Source organism: Dendrobium catenatum, unplaced genomic scaffold, assembly GCF_001605985.2.
Source record: "Dendrobium catenatum unplaced genomic scaffold, ASM160598v2 fragScaff_scaffold_1632, whole genome shotgun sequence".
NCBI lineage: Eukaryota > Viridiplantae > Streptophyta > Magnoliopsida > Asparagales > Orchidaceae > Dendrobium > Dendrobium catenatum.
The window spans coordinates 746,688-772,598 of NW_021320094.1; the positions used below are offsets into that span (position 1 = coordinate 746,688).

General features: G+C 36.8%; 1 protein-coding gene across 1 annotated transcript; it reads right to left on the bottom strand.

Moving 5' to 3' along the window:
• Positions 1–645: 645 nt before the first annotated feature.
• On the bottom strand, positions 646–22,910 carry LOC110099027 (coiled-coil domain-containing protein 22). The gene is made up of 5 exons (XM_020826038.2): positions 22,540–22,910; positions 21,598–21,698; positions 7,537–7,683; positions 6,445–6,669; positions 646–1,251 (listed from the first exon to the last, which is right to left on the bottom strand). The coding sequence occupies exons 1-5, from the start codon at positions 22,801–22,803 to the stop codon at positions 996–998; spliced, it is 993 nt and encodes a 330-aa protein (XP_020681697.1). The 5' UTR covers positions 22,804–22,910; the 3' UTR covers positions 646–995.
• Positions 22,911–25,911: the final 3,001 nt, after the last annotated feature.

The following is a 25,911-nucleotide window of genomic DNA, read 5'->3' on the forward strand; positions in this document are numbered from 1 at the left end:
CAGCTGTAACAGATATTGTCACGAGATAGCAGTACGAAACCAGGAAAACAATATGGTCAAACCCACAGATGCATGAGAAATTATTAGGTGCGGACACCGGACATAAAGGTACGTTCGGACTGACATAGAGGTATGTTCGGACTCCAATGAAATGTTGATGCGTGGAGTGGACACGTGAATATTCAATTGAATTTAATGTGTCTATGGAACTTTAAGCCAAGCACGTCAAAATGCAAGTAAAGCGCAAGTAAATGACAAGTAAAACAGTTAAAGCATTGGTAAAACATATGTAAAGCATAAGCAAAACGCACCAAAAAGTACAAACAAAGTATACTCCACGTGTTAAATTTTAAGTGGATGTCTGAATATATCTCTACATCTGGTCTTTGCACCTAATAATTTTCCCAGATGCATCCATTTTAAGAGAAGAAGTTCTTATATACCGAAATAGAAAAATAAAACCAAAGCAAGCAGCTAAACAGAGCGCAGAGGAGTCGGGCGAGCTCCGGGAAGGCCGGTTGCAGCGAATGGAGCGGTGAGATTTTGAATGCGAAAAGAACATGAGAAGAAATGGGCGCTGGTTCTTTTATTTGATCTTTCCACTACCGAATATGACCAGTCCCAAAGTAAATGAAATACAGAGAATGAAGCTGAAAATTAACTCAGTAAATGGCATTGTTGTATCATTTACCAGCAAAATATTCCAAGAGCAAATCCCTAACTTTTATAAGTTCAATAAAGACTCATTCAAAGACTAAGGTTTCATTTGGGACTGCTTTTTTATTGCCTCATAAAGCAACTTTCTAGTAAAAATAATAATTTTTATGCGAGAAAACTGTTTTAAGAAGCAGTAAAAAAACCGTCTCAAACAAAGCCTAAACTTTGCCGTCTTTGTATTAACAGCCCATATAACAAAACTGTATATCTCAAGGATATCAATCAGATCAAACCATGGACGGATAAAATATAGTTACAATAAAATTATATTAAAAAATCTATGATATAGGTAAAGATTTGTGGCATTTCTGCTCTAACAACTCATTTTCCTTTCTAATGGAGTCCAGGTCAGCTTGGAGTTTGGTAATGTCAAAGCGACGGGAGGAGAGTGCTGCAAGCTTCGCCTCCTGAGCTGCAGCTTCTCTTCGAGCTCTATCAGTGGCAAGTATTGCGTCTGCTATCTGTTGAAAGTTGTCATGAATGCTGGTGAGAAGCCGATATGCTTGCCGACCCACTGCATCCTTCTTTGCTTCTCTGGAGAATTATATGATGAAATAAACCTCAGCAGTGGGAATAAGGATCGAATGGGTCAAAGTTAAAACTGATAAACTAATTGACACCGTCATTCTAACCAGAGAAGTTGAAGTTAGTCGGTAAGGATTAACCACAAGTATTTCTATATCAGTATATTTTTCATCTATCTAATGTGGAACTAAACTTAATAATTACATGTCTTAACAAAATTGAAATCATAACTTCATAAAGACTATGATGGTGATAAAGTATGAGATTAAAAAGATCGATGGCTTGAGAGTTTAGAGCTTTAGAGAACCAAAATATGGATTTGTTAATCTAGCATGAGTTTGTGAAGGCATTCAAAACTTGACTAAAAATATGAGAGAAATGGATGAAAAAGCTCTCCCAACAACTAAACTATATTTGTTGAATGAGATCTTGATAAAGGTATTTAAGAAAACAATTATAAAGGAATTAATTGTATATTCCATTAGTAAAGAATCAAGAAATATAAATTTGATGGTTGATTATGGGGGTCAATTTTTGTTACAATTGTGCTTTTAACTTACTTTTATAACCATTATCATGACATGATGTTATATGGTAGAGATTCAGTTGGCTTATTAAGCATGAAATAAATTCATTTCTTTTTGAAGTAGTGATTTAAGTTAGATAAGGATTCTACCACTAATCATAGCAAAAATAAATCTTGTGATAAATAGGAGGATGTTGTTTCCATCTAATATATATTAGACATGTGATTCTTTGATGGAGCACAAATCTCAATGCATGTCTAATATTTTTTCTTCTCATGTTAAAATATACAAGGAATTCCTCATAGAAGTAGTCATTAAACTTTTTCATATCATATAAATCCTCATAAGAAATTATTTTTCACTATGAGCTATGTGCTAATGACCATATTTATATTAAAAATGATGTGTCATGCAAGATGATTGGCTTTAACATGATAAAGTTGAAGATCTATAATGATGTCACTCAACGTCACTCGAAGCTAAGAATATGTTAAGGCTATACATCATGAAAAATATGATATATTTGAACCAAAATGCACTTCTTGGGGATATGTTGAAGTCCTTAGAATTTATAATGGTGCATTGGTGCATTGGTTGAATGTAAGCAAAAAAAGTTGGCAAACTCCATATGTTGCAGAGTTGTAAACTTCAAATGAAGCTACTATAGTTTCATCATCATCTGCATCAGATAATGTGACTTGGGGAAGAAGAAAATGTCAGCTTCATGAATCAAATTCAATTTGGGAAAAAATGAGGATAAATCTTAAGAGGAAAAACTATTAGAGGTGATTATGCAGATCAATCTCAAATTACATAGTAAGTTCTAATGCCAAATTGTATCATTATAATATGCAAAGTGAGAAGAAAATCATATATAGAGTATGGAGGTTCAATAATCGGTGGATTTTTTGGTGTCAATGAATCCAATTCCATGTGCAATATAGGCTTCAGAAGTCTCATGTAAGTTTAAATTTAGGCTTACGATAGAAAATACTTGAGTTCGTAAGTAATCCTATCGGATGTACTGGAGTTCGCAAGCAACCCTAACATGAAATTGGTAAAAACAGAGAAAAAACACAAGAAAGATAATGAAACAACCCAAAATAACTATCAATTTTATTGAATACTCAAAGCAAATCAAAACATAAGAAAATATACAATTGATCCTCTATTTGAGAGGAGGATCGTTCTCTCCCAATCTCTAGACACTAAGTCTAGAGCCCAAGACACTCAGGAGACTCCAAGAGAAAACAATATTCAAACATGTCTCTCCCTTCCCCTCTCTTCCCTGTTTATAAGCCCTCTCAAGCCCTTGCCACCTCTCTCTCCTTACCATAAATAGTTTTTAATTTAATTTTCAAATCAAATAGGGCCCCTCAAGCATAGGCGGCAACCCCCTTGGGAAGCAGTTTGAACCGCCTCTTGTAAACTGGGGCCGGCTGAGTCGGTTCTTGAACCGACCTATCAGCTTCCTTTGGGATTTATGTGGTTAAATGATGCTCAACCCTTTGATGTTTTGATAGCTTAAAAAACTTTATTTGGAGAAGACACACAGGAAATCCAATATATACTGTCACATTATCAAGTCAATGAGAAGAATTGTTAGGATATTACCTCAATAATATTTACTAAAGTACCAATTCAAAATAGATTGGTTTATGTTAATCACATATTATCCATTGTCCTTGGATAAGAATTAGTTCAAATTTTCGATGCTTTGACCAAAACACTAGTTTATATCGACAAGAGATGAGAGAAATTGATCTACATCAAATAGCCCCTAGGTGCATTTAATCTCACCATAAATAGAATCCAAAATCTTCAAACCAAAAAAGTAAAACCTCATAATATCTTCTAGAATTACAAGAGTGATAATAAACACAGATCATCTAGATCATACAAGAAAATTATTACAAGAATTATCCTAAATGATAACACCACACAAGTCTACTCTTATCTTTTTCAATTTTCTCAGTAGCATCTAGCTACAATTCCAAGCACAACACAAAGTTGCTTTTTGGCTATTTATAGGAATTTATGGAGTTAGAAATTTCAATTTGAATCTGATTCAACTTTTGATTTTAAGTTAATCCAAAATAATAAATTTTCTAATAAAATCTTGAATATTTTCTTATTGAAGGGCAAAAGATAATTTGTATTTATGCTATTTTGAATTATGCAATTATGCTAGCAATATCATTAAAGTAATATTCCAACAAAACTGATGAGGACATCAGTCAAATATTTCGACATGTGTATCGTCGACATAGTTATGGATCGACGGCTATGATTCTGAGTTTGTATTTTTGATGTATTTTCTGTTTTATTTTTTATGTTTTATGTTACATTTAAGTTTTCCCATTTTACCCCTATGGGGAATTGAGTCTATGTTGTAGCCCAAGGGGCACTTTAGTTTTTTTTGTTTTCTTTCTTTTGGGCCTATTTATAGGAGGCCTCTTGCATTATAATGGATGATGATTATTGATATGAAAAATTCATCTTGTGCTTCTGATCTCTTTGTGAGTTCCAGAGAGAGTGGTGAAGCCTAGGAGAGGCTCAAACGAAGTACCCAACAGCCCATGCGGGTGAGCTCTTGATTTTCCTACATCTCTTCTTCTTCTCTCCCACTTTTCCACCACCCGAGCTTCCCCTTCTTCCTCCCTACCCAACGGCCCGTCACCACCTCCCCTCCTTGCGTCAACACCACCACCAAACCTCCTCTCCACCCGCTGGCCCACTCCACAACCTCCATCATTGTGATGATTTCCCTCATCATAGTTGCTTTCCTAAATTAAGCCAAGCAAAGAGGGAAAGAATTCTAATTATTTGAAATTCAAAATTTGAATTTCAAATGCTTTCCTTATTTGAAATTCTAAATTAGGAAAATGATTAAATCTAAATCTAATTTGAATTTCAATTAGATTGGATCTAATAATTCATTTCCTAACTTACATAGCTTGTTTTGGAAGCTCTTAAATCCCTCCACAAAATCCTCCTCCCTCTCTTAATGCCGCCGGCCCCTTGATTGGGTTCCACCTTGGTTTTCCCTCTTAAGCCCCAACCCAATTTGGATTTGAAATCAAATTCCAATTCATTCCCTCCGATTTCACTTAATCTGAAATTAATTTCAGATTTCTAATAATTCTTCCTAACCCTAACCTAGATCTAGCCTCCCCCTCCCCCTCTCCACCTCCCTCCTACCCGAGACCCCACCCGCCTCTCTCCTCTTCTTCTTGGCCACCCCTCCCAAGTGGCGGGGGAGGGGTGGCGGCTCCCCCGCCTCAACACCACCACGACACACCAAGCCCTTCCATGATCATGTATGGCCGAGCTGAAAGTTGATCACGGGCTTATTCTCAATTCTCAATGGGAGATTGACGTCATCCAATCACCATTCTTTGACCCCGGATTTGGATCTGAAAGCACCGTCAAGGAATACATTAATCGTATCCTCCCCCACTTAGCAGACGTCATCGACGAACAAAGATCTATTGGAGAGTGGAAGATCACCGGACGACCACCCGTTCCTCTAACTCCGACTCCTTCCCCGGCAACTAGCACCCTCGGCATCGCATGTCTTCTAGTGGCGTCTCTAAGTTTGCTTGCAACATTCTTCCGCTAAGTCAATCACTTTCAAGAGTGTGAGTGAAAGATCCCAAGGTGAACGATCTAATTATTAAACTGTGGATTTTGTTAACGTGCCATTTGCTTTACTCATTTATTTGTTGTTATTTTACAAGTAATCTCAATTGTAATCGCTTGCCAGTACTTAGTCTTTTCATGGAATATTCTAAGATCTAACTTGAAGAAGCATCCGTTTATATTTAGCCAAGCAAAGTTCGCATTTTACTAATTTCTTAAAAGCAATTCTTGTTCATCATCATTGTTTCACATCAAAAACCTTGATAAATAAGACTTCAGAAGCTTGAGAGTTTGCGAGTTATTTCTTCTAGTATTATAAATATTAGATAGTGAGGTCGAGTTTATCAAAACAAGATATTCTTTGAGCTTGAACTTTTAAGACTGATCCCAATTCATGTAAGTAGAAGTTGATGGGCAAATCCATGACAAGAGCTGATGATGAAGTTCCTAACAAAATGCAGCCACAATGAAGCAAAAGTCAGTGATGAAAAAAAAAAGAAGAAGCACAAGTTTGTTATGACTTGAATATTTTACACATTCAAAGCTATACGTTTTATATAGCTAGAGTCTTGCTGTAAGGCTCCTGACGTTGATTTTGTGAAGCATTGAGGACATACGAATTAACATTCAAGCTGCAAATTCAACGGTAGGCTTTAATGGCCGGAAATCAATACACATTGCTTAGAAATGCAACGGTCAATGTCCTCCCACAGTACTACAACTTCAGACAGGGCGTTAGAGTTCCGTGAAACAATATCAAGCAAAAAACTGGCTCAGTTTGTCAGGGAATGTGGAGAAATAAGTTAACTACCAGGAGAAAATCCTATTTTATCTCGGTAATGTTCCATTCCTCACATTTCACTCTACTACAAATGTTTCACTAAAAACCCATAAGACCTTCCCTAAGGTACATCAGCTTGTTAAAACAAACCATCTTCACTTCAAATATAAGTAATAATTATTTTTACTATGATTCAATAAAATCAACTATTACCAAGGGGAAAGGGTGTCACCAAAAGGACAAACTCCATACCTGAAGATAGTTTCGTCAACCACAGCATGTGTCCTATGAAGTCGTTCCTGTATCAAATTACTCTCTAATTGAAGCTCTCGTGTCTCCTTAAGGATTTGTTTGATGTCCGCATCTAGTTTACGGCTGTTCTTTGTAATCTCAGTAATGCGTTCAATGTAAGATTTTCTGCAAGGAAGTTTGGGCTGCTCTTCAAACTCTGCAAGAAGATCCAGATGTTCTGCCTCTCTAACATGGACAAGTACATATTAATATATGAGTTAAAAAAGCAGAATTCAAAAGAAATTATTAGGATTCTAGGTATACATCAATACATGTAATTGCCAATTAAAAAAAAAAAAAAACAGCTACACATTAAGATATCAAATAATGAATGATTGCATGCTTATCCGCATGTGAACAAGCATATCAGTACAAAATCAAGGAATATTTTGAACAACTTTGAACTTTAGAAGAAAAACAACATCATAACCATTATCTGTGCGCTACTGTGGACCTCCGAAGGAGCACCGCTCGCGGGGGTTCGAATGCAGAGGGTACGGCCGCACTATCCCGTAGGACAAAACGATCGTAGGCCTCTACGCTCGACACGAACGGGTCGATGGGAGGGCAGATTGGATCGCGCATACGACTACAATTTGACCAAGTCAACCCTTCAGGCTCGGGTCTAGGCAAAATCGAGGTCAACAGCTACTACTTTTGTTTTGTCATCCATATGAATGATTCTCTCTTTTGATTATATCCAGAAAGCATTGGCTTTGATTCATTCTAGATATTGCTATTTTAGCAACTTCCAACTTTGCAAGAGTTGGCCTAACCACTTTTCCGCCCTAGCAATTTTACATCAATATTTGCTCCTAGCCTAAGACAGGAACATTTTACATCCGTATTTGGCCCTAGCCAATTTGTTGAAAAAATAACTTCAAAGCTAAGATGAGAAGAAGTGTAGCTAAAAAAAATTTTGAAGTATCATGGCCTTTAATGGTTATTTCACATCGGCTGTTTATAATTTTATTTTGATGAATTGAACATAGTCTACATAGTATGCTCTTATATCAACACAGATGATATGACAATGTTATCAGTGAGATTCACCTCTTCGATATTTCAGTCAATGTGGCTTCTATTTCTTCCTCAATTTCTTTTAACTGGATAAGCTTTTCTTGAACTTCCGGTTGCTCAGAGTAAAATGTGTGCTCAAGCTTCATCCTTTTTTCAGTTAATGAGTGTTCAGCAGCATTTCTGCAACATAGAAACTTGAGCTCAACTCTCACTTCCATTCATGAATGAATTAAAAGAAAGTTTTCACAAGAACAGTATGACGAAAATAACGTAAAAAAAAAAAAAAATTTATTTCAACCACTGCTAATAGTTTTTAAACATTCAACTAACCATTAGGCTTACATTTCATAAATCTACACATTCTAACTATAGCAACCAGAAATCAGACATAGCACACATAGTGCCACGTGCCACATTATTAATCTATGGTTATTCATCTTTAAAAAAACGTGAGTGCTGCAGACAATCAAATTAGAACAAAAATAAAGGCATTTTGGACAAACAGGTATTAAAAAGCATGTAAATCACATAACTAGTATTATAACTGGGAGTAAAAAACCTAAGCATTCCACACGCAAGTAACTACAGGGTAGGAGGAAACAGTTCAAATTCAAGGAAGCATGGAAACATTGAGCTGAGTGAACATTTGAAATTTATTATGTAACAAGAAAAGAATTTAAGGAACTATACATGTACAACTGTTTTAGACAAAACGAAGAGCTAGGAGATAAAAAGAAGGAAGTTTAGAGAAGCTAGGGTAAAATGCTAGACCTACTGTATACAAGAAAACAAAACTAATACTGATACTTTTATACATTGTTCAATTATTGGAGTCGCAGACAATGCTGCAGAATATGCAGAAAACAATAGTCAAGCAATGGTAGATATGATGACCTAACGACAACAGTTAGATAATGATATGTTAATGTAATAGGCCACTACACTGCATATAAATTGCATCATGAAAAATGCATGCAAAAGTATATACCCGCATGAGCCTCGACGAACGTGATGTATGCATACATGTGTATATGAGAATGTTGCACTGTCAAAAAAAGAACCTAAGTTTGGGCCCGATCCTTCTATGTGAATAAATTAGAGTCAACACAGCTTAAACTATCAAACAAATATATAGTCGTGGCATATTTATTTTATACGTTCTTATTATACATTCAAGATTTATAACAAGAAAAATTACTAATAAAAGCATAAAGCTGATAACGAACCTGATCCTCTGTCAGCAAGCTGACAGAGTCAACAAGGTTCAACCAATAAAATGGAACTACTTATAAAAACCTTGATAATAACTGTGTTGAAAGAAAATCTCAACCAGAGGAGACCACAAATATTTAAAATGTCTCCTAAATTTCTATGAAAATACAAAACCTAAAAGTCACATAAAACTAAAAAAATTAAAATTGAAGTAAAAACACCTAAATACTTAAAGCGAAAGTATACATCCACCATTCGCAACAGTTTGCCGAGGCCGACAAATCTGAAAATCACTTCAGCTCACAAAAAGCAGATATTTGGTCGAGAATATCACTAAAATTCATTCGCAAATCGCCTCATTCCAGTAAAAATGTGGCATGTGTCATCTAATTGGTGATTTCGTAATGAATGACACCACAGATAAACGATTATGATCGAGATCCTCTAACCAAGTGATTTTACAGCCAAACGGAACTATTGAATTATGGTCATGGCCAGAACTCGAATGTTCCCCAACGACGATAAATCTTTGAGTAATAAATCAATATGATATGACCGATATGGCACAAAGCCCTTAGTTAGCTAAGAAGACTTTAAATATATCCCCTTAAGAAAATATTCACCCTATGTCTTCCCTTGGATGAATAACCCATATATGCCAACAAAAATCTTTCTATCAGGATGGGTCGAATACCTCCTCTGACTAAGCAAACTAGGAACCATGATGACCCGGGACGACGGAACCATGGGGATCTTGATCGGGTTCATCATCATTCCTCCCCACCATCCGCTTTAAGTACCAATGTGGTGAATTTTAATTTTAAATATTAAATTTTCAAATACCTAAACATGCTGCTACTATACGCTAGACACAATGTATCTGTGGATAATATGTATATGTTTGACGACCAGCCTTAATAGAAAGTTTTCTCTCGCTATCGGGAGGGATAATTAATTATAGGGGCTTGCACCTATGGAAATCTAAACTATGATCATAAAGTCCTCGCAAAATGAGGGCAAAATCCCTAGGTAATATCTTATTCAATACCCAATCTGTCTTCTGAAAATTTGCCTGGAACTTAAACGTTAAGACTCTCCCAAATGACTAAAAAAAATAAAGGGGTCACAAAGAGGTCCGGGAATAAATTTTAGGAGTCCACAAGCTCTATATAGAAAATTTGGAGAGATCTGCGTACATGGCTTCAATCTGAGAAGCACTCAATTCATCTCACAATGACTTCAATCAATGATAATCAATCACAAAATATTGGTCCCTGATTAGGAAATACTATTATGAGGATAAGACTGTTGACCCATATGCCGTCGCAAACAAAAGATATCACAAAATCATCATACCTGAGCAGTGCACATTGCCCGAATCATGCTCACACGTCGAGACCATTCCGACGTCGCTTCTCAGCACGACTCGTTCGCGCCGTTAAATAGCCGAAGAAAATGAGGCCTTCGGCCTCTCTCTCTCGCTCTCTTTCGCTACCCCGCTCCCTCTCTCACGGCTGCTCGACCTCGCTCCAGCGATGACATTCCCTTCCAGTTGATCGGACGTAACGACACTTTGGTCGGAGGTAACACAGGAGCCCGTCGACTGTGAAGTTAACTTTCTCCCGCTTGTACGCTTCTTCGACCAGATCTCGTAAATCCGCTGAAGCCCCTCTTCGGCTTCTTCGTTGTTGTTCGACCGCGCCCCTTTGACGATGTTCCCTCCTGTGGATAGGAAGTTACGACAATTTGATCGGAAGCACGAACGGGAGCCCGCGCCCTGTGAAGGTAATTTCTCCCATTCAGGAGCTTCTTCGGCCCGTCCCTGTTGCCCGACTTTGCTCCCTCAACGACTTTCCCTTCTTGTTTGATCGGAAGAAACAATAAGAGCTCACTGTCGTGAAGGTAACTGGCTCCCTTTCAGCGCTCTTCTTCGGTCAAATCCCGTATGTGCATCGAACCAGAGAGAAAGGAGAGAGGGATTAGTTTTTTTTAATTAAAATTAATTTTAATTATAGTTATCTTAATTAAAAAAATAATTATGATTAATTACAATTTATTTTAATTATAATTAATTTAATTAAAATTAATCTTAATTAATTATAACTTTATTTATTATTAATTATAATTAATTATTATTAATTAATTAAAGTTAATTAATATAAGTTTTAATTAATTAAAGTTAAATGTAATTAATTATAATACTTATAATTAATCACTTTAATTAATTATAATTAATTATAGATAAACATAATTAATTAAAGATAATTATAATTATTAATTAATAAAAAATCCCTCTCTTACATTGATGTGCGTGTCGAGCAAGCAAACCACCCATACACGCTTTTCTCTAGCGTGGTGGGAAGGGAACCCGGTGCGACACCTACGACGAGGTAGGTAAGCGACCCCTTGACTCCAAAATTCTGTCTTCGGTGTGTGTGACGAACCGGTTAACCACCTATACATGCTTTTCTTAGCATGGTAGGAGGGAACCCGGTGCGATGCATGCAACGAGGCAGGTAAGCATGGTGCATGCTTTTCTTAGTGTGGCTAGGATAACTCTTAAGTACCCGTACGCGGCTCTGTACCTACGGGGAAACAATTGCTTTTCTTGTAATAGGTACCGAAGACCCATAAACGTTTTTCTTAGCGTGGTGGGGACGAAGATTTTACGGCCGCGATGTCCTCATATGAGAGCACCTACCGTACACGCTTTTCTCTGGTGTGGTGGGAGGCCTAGTTTTCCGTAGTTTTCCCCTAAACGGGGAAGGTGCTGGGAGGCTGCCTAAATTTCAGGTGAATATATGACTGCACAAGGACCTGATTTGAACACAAATGAACAAGAACTTAGACTCAAATGAACAATGAATTGTGGACCTGAACAAAATCTAAATGATGAATAAAAGGTCAAACCCAAATAAAATAAGATTAAACTGGAGCTAAATTCAAATCAATTTGAACATGCAACTTAATTTGCAAAGACTTCAGAGAACTGAACAAGAACCTTGCACTATGGACATTGAATAAATGACACTAACTTGAACTCAGAATGTATAACTACAAGTGGAACTCAGACTTGAATGTGACATAGTGCATACACATTGGATTTGCAAATGAAATTAAAGATGAAAATTTGAACCTCAATGAACAATGTTTTTGAATATAAAATCAAACTCAAACAAATATGTAGGGATTTGTATATAGCCTTACAAATCCAAACTTCACTTGAACGATCAAAAGGAGACTGGACTCGAATCAAACCCGAACGACGAAGGACTTGTCACATTCAACGTGACTTATCTACGAGCAACAAAATAATTCAGCCTACAACGAGCTAACAACAAAGGGGTATTTGAAAAGTTTGAAGCAAAATGCAGTCTTCATACAATGTCACTTAATTGTAAGTGAGTACCCTGCTCTCCTACAAGTAAAGATGTACGACAAATGTGATGACTCGTTGGCTGATATGCAAGGAGTATACCATAAGTGTCAAGATGCTTATACAACCTATATTAAGGCAGTGGCAAGTAGATGCATGTCTTCTACAAGCAGGGGAGATTTGTTATACAACAAGTGCAAGTACCTACTATCCTTTGTAGGATGCCTGCTATATATTCAGCACATGTTTGTGAGCAAATGTGAAGGATTTGCAATACATCACAAACATGTATAACCATGGTGTAATAGACTCCTACGACAATCCCTACAATGCCTGCAGATTGAGATGGCAATATTACCACTCGATGGTGGAAGACCCGTCCCAACAAACAATTGCAATCATCAAAACCACCTGAGATTAATGAAAGGTGGACATGATGCAAGTACAATAGGCTCTTCTACAAGTACGTCTGGGGGATTGTGGTGAACATAATCATTCCTTGTGAGCAAGGAAGGATGATACAACACACTTGTGAATAACAACAGTGGATATATTGTAAGTACAACGAATCACTATGGACACAAATAGATATATCACCTGCAATAGCGGTGATTGAGATACTGCAAAGTATGTCAAGTATGAAGACAACTTGATGTACGGAAAAGGACCTCTTGGCATAATGGAAGAGATACTTGAACAAGTTCGAACTAAATTTCCTGGTATTTCAAAATTTCTTCTTGGTCCTATACTTAGGAAGAAAACAGTTTTGGTATCCACAAACACCTAAAATAATAAGTCTACTATACTAAAAAACTTGAAAGGAGTTCCTTTCAAGGAAGTGGCCACAAATTTCAAGAAAGATATCCCGGTGAATGAGAAAAGGGAGTCTGTGTCAGAATAATGAAATATCTCATTGCAACCAGGTGACAACGCTACAATTCACCTATATCCAAAAGCAGGAGATTCGTCATTGCACTATAATCTACCTACAGGAAGCAACAAGTAGTGCACGACAGTCTACCTGTGCAATGTAGCTCTATCCAGAAGCTGCTATGCCACGCCACCGAATCCACAATATTCATGCAAACGGACAGAAGGCGTATACGAGCTTCCAAGCAGATCATCACACTCATATGATCAATGATAAACATTTAAAAATACCCTTGCACATGCACTGTGATATATATGCACACATGTACTGTCACGCCCCAAGATTTAACTTGGAAAGAATTATTCAATCTATCCATTTAAAATCTTACCAGAGTTATCTATAGTCTTCAATCAGTAAGAAACAGTCTAACAAAATTCTATAATTTAAAACATCAATGTACAATTTCATTCATATCTCAAAAGATCATATACAATACTCAGGATCTGCACAAGGATCACATGAAATGAAATCTATCCTGTCCTGAGTACAAAAGAATCACTATATCAAAAAAGCACAAAACCTGAGGATTCCTGATCAACCTCAATCTCCTGCTCCCTTGCCCTGACCTGAAAATATTAACCACATATAATGAGCTTCAAAAAGCCCAACAGGTCACCTAATACCTATAACTGAAATCAAAGCACAGTACGACAACAATATGCATGTCAATCAGTCAAATCACAAATCATAGTAATCAGTTCCACATGATCATTGATTCAATGCATATACGAAAATCAATGCATGAACAGTAATCAGTACAGTAACAATAGTCAATGTGTAAACAGTATCAATAAGAAATAGTAAACTCCTAAATCCACAGTAGAAGAATCAATAAACAGTTCAAAGGTCCGTAAAGCTCAATAAATCAATGCGTACGTTAATCTCTATAGAAATCAGTCAATCAGGCAATAAATCATAATAACATTTAAAATAGTTAGAATCAATCAATGCCGTAAAATCGTATCAAAATGTGCATTTGCAATTCAGTTACCCCATATCACGTGCTCAGTGCATCACATGCAATCCAATAATCTATGTAACGTGTGCAGTGAATCACATGTCACTTACTCAGTATATCACTTGCATAACGTCAGTACAGTGAATCAATAGTATCAGTTCCAGTATCAGTAACAGTAGTGACATGAACAGTAATGCTATAACAGTGAAATCATGCATTAACAGTAAATCCATACAGTAGCAATAAATCCATCAAAAAGTCATATGAGATCATAAGAACAGTACTGTACACATACAATTCAATACAATAATCTTATTGAACAAGTACAATCAATGGCTATACTACAGAACATGTAAAACAATAATATAAGACTTTCATTGTACTGACAAAACATTTTTCAACATCCTGATAATTATTTATTCGATAAAAATTGCACAGAACTTAAAATACCCTGTAAAAACTTTACAGAAAATACTCAAATCGTGCAGAAATATCATATCAGAAACATATCAAAAGTTGTGCGATAAAACTTTCGTCAATACAAAATTATACGCGTTTTTCGGTAACGGAAACACAAATCTGAGTACAAAAATATCAAAACTCGAAATCTTTGAAAACAGAAATAGGATTCGGAGTCCTTACTGCGAGCCAAATAAATCTTCCAACTGCGTCGTCGGACGAAAAACGCTCCGCGGGCTCTAAAACTAAGCTTTTCCTTCTTTCTCTCTCCTAATTTCTCTTTCTCTCTCTTCAAATGAATCCAAAATATCTCTATCGGATATTTATTAACACTGATCGTCTGGGACGATCCAAAATTCGTACCGGGACGATTTGCCCTATGGCAGAATTTCGTCCAGACGAAATTAAATAGCGTCCGGACGACTTGCTCTCTGGACAAATTTCGTCCAGACGGATCGTCCCGACCCTTCCAGGTTCGTACAGACGAAATTGACAGATTTCTTCACAATTTCTTCAGTTCGTCCGGGACTAAGGCCAGATCGTACGGACTAACAGCACTAAAAAAAATCAGCTTTGGAGGGGTTTTACAATCTACCCACCTTAAGAAAAATGTCGTCCTCGACATTTCCCTTAAGAGATCGAATGCAAAATCGATATAAAACAAATCAGTCCAATCAAAACTCAAAATCGATTCAAAATCATACAATCATTCAGTGCATTCAATCACATGTCATTTACTATGCATGAAATGTCATATCAATTAGTAAGTCAAATAAATTTCTTACCAGTAGAACTTTCAGGTTGTCGTTGATCTTCATAGTGCTGTAAACTGTATACACGTGGCATCACTGGAGTAGGTGCAGTAGGTCGTGGTGCAACGGTCTCCCTCTGACTATCACTGACAGCTCTATCATTTGTCCTGTTTGTTGATCTTTCACTATATGCTCTTGAGCCAACAGTCCTCTGTCCTACAGTACGTCCAGACTGTCCTATGCCAGAATCAGTTCTTCCTCCTCCAAATCCTTTATGGGGACAATCTGCTACTCTATGTCCTCGCTGTCCACAACGAAAACATTGTCTTGTCAACAAATAGCACTCACCTGCATGTCGTCGACCACAGTGAATGCACTCGCTGTAGCTGCCAGAAGATGCTACTGATGCATATCCCCTTGACTCATTATACTTGCTTTTCTTGTCTCTATCTCTTTATCTACTCGATTCATCTCTACTCCTCTTGGTAACTTCATATCTTGATGCTGGTGCTGCCAAATCAATCTCTATCAGTCTGGCTCGCTCTACCAACTCAGAAAACTCATGAATCCGTAACGGTACTAGCGTATGTCTCAGCTCTCTATTCAATCCTTGCAGAAATCTATAACATTTTTCTTCAGCAGTAGGGATCAAATAAGAAGCGTACCTAGCAAGTGCAGTAAACTCAGCCTCGTACTGCATCACTGTCTTGCATCCTTGCTCCAACTTAATAAAAGCTTCTTGCATTTGTCGTTGGGCTGACGGAGGTACAAACCACATTCGGAACACTGTAGTGAACTCATCCCAAGTGATCTCAGCATTTGTCTTCCCCTGAAATTTCTCCCTCTGCTGTCCAATCCACCATCTCTTTGCTTCTCCTTCAAACAGAAACACAGCCAAAGGTATCTTTCGATTCTCCGGACACTGCATGCTATCAAAGATCTTTTCTATTCTCATTATCCAATCTTCTGCAATATGAGGTTCTACAGCTCCTTTGAGCAACGGAGGCTTCAACTTATGAAACATCTGCAAATGCTTATCTACTTCTTCTTCTTTACTTCAATTCAACTTACTCTGTGCATCTCCCATTACATGTGCTATAGCAGTAGCCAACTGCATCATACTTTCTGAAGGTACTGGAGCTGCACTGTGTTGCTCATTGGGTACACTTGATTCCGGATTATCCATTTAACTTTCACCTGCACAGTTTAGAATAAATGATACATACATGCAACTATGTATGCAACATGATGCACTTGAATTAACCATTCTACCCAACTCTCAATCAAATCCTATAACTCTGGTAACAATCAATTCTTTCAATAACACTACACTGATACCACTAAATTTGTCACGCCCCAAGATCTAACTTGGAAAGAATTATTCAATCTATCTATTTAAAATCTTACCAGAGTTATCTATAGTCTTCAATCAGTAAGAAACAGTCTAACAAAATTCTATAATTTAAAACATCAATGTACAATTCTATTCATATCTCAAAAGATCATATACAATACCCAGGATCTGCACAAGGATCACATGAAATGAAATCTATCATGTCCTGAGTACAAAAGAATCACTATATCCAAAAAGCACAAAACCTGAGTATTCATGATCAACCTCAATCTCCTGCTCCCTCCCTTGCCCTGACCTGAAAATATTAACCACATATAATGAGCTTCAAAAAGCCCAGCATGTCACCTAATACCTATAAATGAAATCAAAGCACAGTACGGCAGCAATATGCATAGGGGTGTCAACTTTTGACCCGACCCGAAAACCCGACCCGGACCCGACCCGGAAAATCCGGGTTGGACCCGGGTCGGGTTCGGGTTCGCAGATTCGACCCGTTTGATAAAACGGGTCGGGTCGGGTGGCCCCGGCGGGTGGCCGGGTCAACCCGACAACCCCAGCATGTCACCAAAAACCTACAACTGAAATCAAAGCACGGTACGGAAGCAATATGCTTGTCAATCAGTCAAATCACAAATCATAACAGTCAGTTTCACATGATCATTGATTCAATGCATATACGAAAATCAATGCATGAACAGTAATCAGTACAGTAACAATAGTCAATGTGTAAACAATATCAATAAGAAATAGTAAACTCCTAAATCCACAGTAGAAGAATCAATAAACAGTTCAAAGGTCCGTAAAGCTCAATAAATCAATGCGTACGTCAATCTCTATAGAAATCAGTCAATCAGGTAATAAATCATAAATAACATTTAAAATAGTTAGAATCAATCAATGCCGTAAAATCGTATCAAAATGTACATTTGCAATTCAGTTACCCCATATCACGTGCTCAGTGCATCATATGCAATCCAATAATCTATGTCACGTGTGCAGTGAATCACATGTCACTTACTCAGTATATCACTTGCATAACGTCAGTGCAGTGAATCAATAGTATAAGTTCCAGTATCAGTAACAGTAGTGACATGAACAGTAATGCTATAATAGTAAAATCATGCATTAACAGTAAATCTATACAGTAGCAATAAATCCATCAATAAGTCATATGAGATCATAAGAACAGTACTGTACACATGCAATTCAATACAATAATCTTACTGAACAAATACAATCAATGGCTATTAAGGCGTTTTTAAGTCTTATATTTTGTATTTTGTATATTGTATCCGTTGGCTCAGTAAAAAGAGTCGTCACTCTTTGCCCGTCGGCACAGTATTCATCTCCTTATGACTCCTTTATTTAAAGGAAAGCCCATCGGCCCACCATCCTGTACAGGTATCATGTCTCCAACAAACGGTTCAACCAGTCTTTACTTGTCTTTCAATAACAAAAATAATAATTCAATCATATATTTACATTCGTATGCATATTCAATCATTTAAATCATCAATTCAGAAAATCAGAGGCCGTACGAGAAATCGGCGGCACAACGGCAGTATACAGAATTTACATAGAAATCACAGATTCAGAACTTTACCAAATTACTACAGAACATGTAAAACAACAATATAAGACTTTCATTGTACTGACAAAACATTTTTCAACATCCTGATAATTATCTATTCGATAAAAATTACACAGAACTCAAAATACCCGATAAAAACTTTATAGAAAATACTCAAATCGTGCAGAAATATCATATCAGAAACATATCAAAAGTTGTGCGATAAAACTTTCGTCAATACAAAATTATACGCGTTTTTCGGTAACGGAAACACAAATCTGAGCCAAAAATATCAAAACTCGAAATCTTCGAAAATAGAAATAGGATTCGGAGTCCTTACTGCGAGACAAATAAATCTTCCAACTGCGTCGTCGGACGAAAAGCGCTCCGCGGTCTCCAAAACCAAGCTTTTCCTTCTTTCTCTCTCCTGATTTCTCTTTCTCTTTCTTCAAATGAATCCAAAATATCTCTATCGGATATTTATTAACACTGATCGTCCTGGACGATCCAAAATTCGTCCCGGGACGATTTGCCCTCTGGCAGAATTTCGTCCAGACGAAATTAAATAGCGTCCGGACGACTTGCTCTCTGGACAAATTTCGTCCAGACGAATCGTCCCGACCCTTACAGGTTCGTACAGACGAAATTGACAGATTTCTTCACAATTTCTTCAGTTTGTGCGGGACTAAGGCCAGATCGTACGGACTAACAGCACTAAAAAAAAATCAGCTTTGGAGGGGTTTTACATGTATACTAAAGGGGTATACGATTACCAAACCCGCATGGGCCCCGGCGGGCATGTTATAAGTATACACGTGACGTCTAGAGATGCTGCGTGGGTCAACAAGTGAATTTAGATTCGAACCCGATCCTTCTATGTGGATCAATAGGAGTAGACAGAGTTTGAATCTTCAAACAAATACACGGTTGTAGCTACCAGTGGATTTATTTTAATACATTCATATTAGGCCTTCAAGACCTATAACCAAGAAAATTCACTAAAAAAGGCATAAAGCCTACGAAACCTGATCCTCTATCGACAGCTCGATAAAGTCGACAAGGTTCATCCATAAAATACAAATATCTTCAAGTGAAAATGACTCGAAGAACACCCCGATGATGGCCGCGTTGAATGATTATCTTAATCGGAGGGATTCACAAACACTTCCAAATACTTCCAAGTTCTCAAAAGCTTAAAAGTCAAATCCAAAAATCTCAAAATCCAAGATATTTAAAATTGAAATCCAACCATAAAACACTTAAAGCAAAATCCTTCCACCATCCGCAACAATTTGCCGGGGTGGACAAATTGAATTTTACTTCAGCACACATAGAGCTAATGTCTAGTCGAAAATATCACTAGGATCCATTCTCAAACAATCTCCTGCCAATAAGAGCATGGTACGTGTCCTATAACTGGCGGCATATGTCACCGCATGATAAACGGTTATGACCCAGGGCCCTCTAAACTGAGTATTTTTGCCGCCAAATGGCACCACAAAATACTAGTTATGGTCAGAGCCAATACACTCCTTAGTGGCATCAATTCCTTGAGATATGAATCAATATGATATGATTGACAGGGCACAAAGCCCTCTTTCAACTAAGGTGGATTCAAATTTGTCCCCTTAGACAAGCATTCACACCAGGTCTATAAGGTACCCTTGGACGAAGCAACCCATGGTTGCCGACAATGATCCTTCTAACAGGTTGAGTCAACTACCTCCTCTGACTAAGTAAACCAGGGACCACGATGGCCCGGGACGACGGAACCATAGGATCTTGATCGGGTCCATCATTCATTTCCCCATCATCCGCTTTAAGTGCAAGATGGTGAAAATTTTTATTTTAAATATCAAACCTTGAACCTCCAACATCCAAACTCTTCAAATTCCCGAATTCCTTAAGCTCATGCTGCTACTATACGCTTGATACTAAGTATTTATGGATATAATGTGTCTGATTGATGACTAGCCTTAATCGAAAGTTCTCTCGCGTTATCGAAAGGGGTAATTAACTATAGGGGATTGCGTCTATAAGAAACCAGAACTCAGATCATAAAGTCCTCACAAAATGAAGGCGAAACCTCTGGGTAGTGTCTTATCTACAAACTCATCTGCCTTCCAAAATTTACCCCGAAACTTATTTCGTTAAAACTCTCCCCGAAAAAAAAAAAAGCGAAACAGTCGGGCGGAGGCCAAGGCCGAATTTTCGGAGCCCACAAAGATCAATTGTTTGAAGGCAAATCTAATCTCATACAATCTTACCAAATGTTCAAATTCAACATATTATCATTCAAAATAAGATAATATAACCTACTAAAATAAAAATAAAATAAAATAATTATAGAAATGACCTTTAAAAAGGATTGAAAAATTGCTTTATTCAACTCCATTAAAGTCCAATTCGACTCCTCTTAATAGGCCTGGAAAAATTTATGTTCTTTGGGCTAAACTTGCTAATTAGTATTGCATCAGTCTCTCCCCTCCCTATTTCATTAAAATATACATTAATAACAAAGGAATATTATCCCACCATCCAAAAATCAACAACGTTAAATCAAATTAATTATCTTCTATATGAATCATTCATTCATCCTAAAAGCTGCAGTTAATGTTTATCTTACTGTCGCAAAAGGAATTCAAACAATAGAAAAAAATGTCAGCCCGCATGGCAAAAAGTGTATAATGAAATTTATTAATATTTCACATGATGCACTAGAGACGCATGCTGAATAACAAGTTAAAGACAACCTGAAGTTGAGACAAAATGCAAAATTCAAGCAAACTAAATAAAAATATAAAAGGTTCATAGCTTTCATCACATTCATCATTCCCGACCACCGAAAAATCCTTTAGTCTGGGAAACAAGTAATATTTGATGAAGATTATCTAGCATCTCCACAAACCATGCTGACGGAATGACTATCTTCATTCATTATTTTCATGGGTACTATAACAAATCAATAACATAAAAAGTAACATTTTTGTTTTAAATGAATATAAGAATAGTTATAGTATCAAAATATGCTACACTAAGCTCTCATAAATCAATCTAGCATAAAGCAATAAAATTTGTTGTAACCAATATAAAATTTTGTAAGGAGCGTCACAAGATCACAGATGCAAAGAAAAGGGCAAATGAACATCAGCCATAGTGCAAACTACAAATTTTGTATTATGGTTCACCATGGAAACATGCTCTTGTTGCAAAGACCATTTTCTTTCAGGTTCATAGATGAAGTTTTATCTCCATCGGATGGATCACGTGAAGAAGTTCCCTCTTGGAACAAGTTCGTTTTATAATTTGATCCTGAATTCTCATATTCAGAACTATTTCTGATTCTGTGCTGGGGCCATACCAGAATCTATTTGAGAACACATTTAACTTTAAAGATACAGTTGTACCCTACTAGTTGCTTTTATATACCTCTGAAGCAACTGGTACAAGTTTTACTATTTTCAGGATTTTACTTGCCTGACCTAATCGTGTCAACTTTTTTGCCTTCAGAAGACTCTTTGGATAGCCTCTCGACCAGAAATCTCACCAACTTATATGATTCCTCATCAGATGGGTAAAGAAACTGCGAGATCATTTCAAACACTCTAATAAAAATCACAAGAATATAATAGAAAATCACAACCTGTATCAGGAGAATGCAAACATAGAAAATGAATAAATTCATAAGAATGTTGATTTACAATTGATCTATCTCCTTTTGAAATAGCATACCTACAAGAGTACAAGTTCACAAATTTATAAGCAAACAACATGTTTCTAGTTCATTAAAGGTAATATTTGATAAGCAAAAAAAGAAAAAGAAAGACCAGTTGTGTTGAATTCTTTAAGCAGATAAAACTTAACCAAGTTTACTGCATTTATCTGGCAACAATGCTATTTGAATAACATTGTTGTGTAAATAAAATTCATATATGAACAACATCTGAATCAAGCAGCCTCTATGATGTTATCCACATGCAAGGGTGCAACAAATGTGACGAGATGAAAAACATTTAAGGCTTTGTTTGGCACAATTGTATCCTCCTGATCTATTGGTGAATCTTCCAATTTCTGTTATTCATGCCCAAAATACCAAAACTTATTTCCTAAACATTATCTTCAATAGGTGTTCCTCTCAAAACGTAATAACTTTTCTCTCTATCCTTTCTAATTTTATCAAAAACAGTAATCATATATAGCGTCCAACGCAAAATCCAACTGGATAATACAGGTATCAAAAGTCATAATATTATAATGATTGCAAAGGAAAAGATAATGCTTTCTTGTATAAAATTTAATAGATTCATTTTATATCCATACATAATGCCCAACCGTGGAATAAGGTACCCAACAAACCATGATAATGTCCACTCTTTAGAAAAATGAAAAGTTAGCAAAATGACTCGATGGAGTGATCGAGGTACCTGGTGGAAGCCAAGTTCCTCTCCGTAACCAAGAGATTTGATCGCCGCTGCGAGTTCCGCGCAGATCTTGAAGCGCTCTGCTGTTGCAGCAGGAAGCGAGGTGGGAAAGGAGGAGGGTTCAGAATCGAGGATCAAGCGGAGTGATTGGGCGCAGATGGAAACGAGAGCAGCCGAGGATGAATCTTTGATCGAGGAGACACCGACGGGAAGGGATACGCCAGAGCTCTTCAGGGAGCTCAGCAGGATCTCGTGAGCCTCATCCATGCCGGCACGGATCGGACTTGATCCGACTAGGGAGACGATGAGAAATGTGTAAAGCAGTTCACTAAACCAAATTAGATTATTTAGGACAATATAAGCATTCGGAGAAAATTTGTATTGGTACAGAAGGAGATCTGCAAATTGGGTAACCTGTGATCACTAATACATGATTTAGCCGTAATCATTGGTATTTTTTAGTAGATAACTGTGTATGATTGCTCTATTATGATCCATATTTGCTTAGTGTTAGGCGCAGTTCATCTAATCAAGAGGGCCTAATTCTAATAATCATGACAAATTGATGAGATTGGTTTTAGTTTTGTGTGGAATCTATTGTTTCGATCAATCGAGAAATATTATTGACTATACTTCAATTATGTCTGTCGGGCTCGATAAGGCGCGTGGTGGTGGGTCGTGAGAGGGCAATGCCCCCCTTGCTTGAGGGTTTGGGGGCCCTTTCACTGAAAAAACTTCATTGTCGGTGCAATGTTTGTGGCATTGTGGATATATCACCTTTGGAAAGAGATCTTGACATCGAGCGCTTTGACCACAACGTTGTAGACTCATTTTGAGACAGAGAATATAGCGTCAAGGCTCTGTGGGTACAACATTGCTGCAATAAGAGTTAGTTGAGTATGTTTTCTCTTCGTTTTTAAGAGTTGTATTCAATTGAAGAAACGTGTGTAACTTGGGGAAACTCTTTTATTCATGTCTGGAGATTGGAGTTGAGTGTAGAATGAATACGATAGAGTGAGCATGAAGATGATTATAATTTCTCATATTTTTTCATAGTGGATTTCTTGGTGTGGTGTAACTCCATGGTTTTTTTTTTCTTCCTATTTTCGGGTTTTATATTCTTGTGAGAAATCAAAACTGCAAATATTTGATTATGGTGATAGATTCTGCAATAATATATTGTGGGTCCCTATTGTTGAAGATATGAAGACGGAGGTTCTACACGAGGCACATTATTCATACTATACACGAGACACATTATTCATACTATATGATTCATCGGGCAAACAATGAGATGTAATGATGATATGAAAGGTATGTTTTAGTGCCCCGAATTGAACAAAGATATGATGAATTTTATTTTGAAATGTGAATCTTGTCAGTTAATGAAAGCAGGGCATTGGCGACCTTGTTATCTTTTGCAGTCGTTACCTATTCCAGAGTGAAAATAATAGGATTTAATAATGAACTTTGCTATGATTTTTTTTTTTGTGATCTGGGTCGTGATAGATCATCCAATAAAGTCTGTGCGTTTCATTTCGATTAGACAGACTAATTTTGTAGACTGGTTGGCTCAAATCTATATATGGGACATTATTCGACTACACAATATTCCAAAGGTTATTGTTTATGATCATAATGATAAATTTACCTTCATGTTATGCATTATGGAGAGGTGTTTAGTAGAGTATGGGTACAATATTGCACTTCAGTACAACTTATCATTCATAGACTAACAGACAGTCTGAAAGGGTTATTCATATATTGAGGATCTTCAGAGATTGTGTGTATTGGACTTTGGCATAAGCTAGAAAATTATATTTTTTGATATTGTTTACTTACAATAGCAGCTTCCAATCAAGCATTGTTTGACCACTTATGAAGCTCTGTATGGGAGAAAATGTAGAACATTTTTATCTTGATAGAGGTGGGAAAAAAGCAAATGTTAGGGCTACCTTTGCTGGATGATGCTATACCAAAGATCTATGTGATCTGAGATATATTGACAACGGTGTGGGATAGGTAGAAAAAGTATTATGATTTGAAGCACTATTCTTTGAATTTTCTAGTAGGTGATTTTGTGTATGTTAAAGTTAGCATGATGAAAGATGTCAGTAGATTTGGAAGAACGAGTAAGTTGAGTCAGAGGTACATTGGACCTTTTAAGGTTATTGAAAAGATTTGTAATTCCGCTTACATGTTATTATTGCCTGACAACATATCTAACATATATATTGTATTTCATGTGTCTTCCATGAGAAAGTATGTATCTAATTTTGGAAGCATATTATCAGCATATGAGGTTGAGATACGTCCAAAATTTAGTTATAGGGAAAAACAAAAAAGAATCTCACAAATGATATTTGGAAGTTATGAATTAAATATATTCCAATGGTCAATATACAGTGGAAGCACAAAACTAAAAGTGAAGCTACTTTGGAAAAAGAGTCTGAGTTGATGCAGTTATATCTTGATTGGTTTTACTGATATGAGCTTTGAAATATTGAGGATGATATTTTTAAGAGGAGGGAGAGTTGTGATACCTTCAAAGTCTGTGGACTATTAAACTCGTTTTGACCAAACAAGATTGAAGGTAATTCGTTAAATTACTACATTTGAACTATTCTGCATATGTCTGGGAATATCCTGTGTGCATGTAAGAATCTACATGTGATCTAAAATAGGTCGCATGGTCTATTGGCATGTTTGAGCAAATCTGATTTTTTTCTTTTGGGGCGTTGTGGCGCTTGGGCTGGCGACACTTCAATGCCAGCATTATCGGGTTTTTGGCTAAATATTCAATGTGACGTCATTGGAGGTGGCGTTGTGGGCTTTCTGAGGGAGCGACATGGTGAGCACCGTGTGGCAAGCCAAAATTTAATATTTAAAATATGCAAATCCACTATTTCATTCTATTAATTTTATTTGGGTTGTCGGCTTGTGTGTGTGTGTGACATAGAGAGAGAGAGAGAGAGAGAGAGAGAGAGAGAGAATCCTTTTTGAGCTGCTTGGGTTTTTTCCAGCTGATGACCCAATTTTAAAAGTTGTTTGGTTCGAGATGTGTTGCATTTTGTTTATCTCAATTTTGATAATTCGATGGTTTTGAGATTTTCCTGATTAAAAAATATAAAATTATGGTGTTTGAATTGAGATAATTTTTAATCAGGGAAACTATCACCATGTAACTTCTGGTATATTATAAAGAACATAGTTATGGATATTTAGGTATTTTTCAGTAAAATTTATGTCCGGTATTTTTGCAATGTTGCTTTTCTAAAATTATAGAAACATACCTTGGCATCAAAAAATAGCACTGTAGAATAATTAAATCTCTAAAATATAGTTCTGCACAATCTTTGATAATTTAGTAGAATT

What these genes read in the sequence shown, in the direction of transcription:
- LOC110099027 (XM_020826038.2), bottom strand. Translation starts at nt 22,803, where the DNA reads ATGGATGAGGCTCACGAGATCCTGCTGAGCTCCCTGAAGAGCTCTGGC. An exon ending in AAAAAAGTTGACACGATTAG is followed by an intron (nt 7,684 to 21,597) that starts GTCAGGCAAGTA and finishes TCTATGTTGCAG; the next exon opens with AAATGCTGCTGAACACTCAT. An exon ending in TTGACTGAAATATCGAAGAG is followed by an intron (nt 6,670 to 7,536) that starts GTGAATCTCACT and finishes TGTCCATGTTAG; the next exon opens with AGAGGCAGAACATCTGGATC.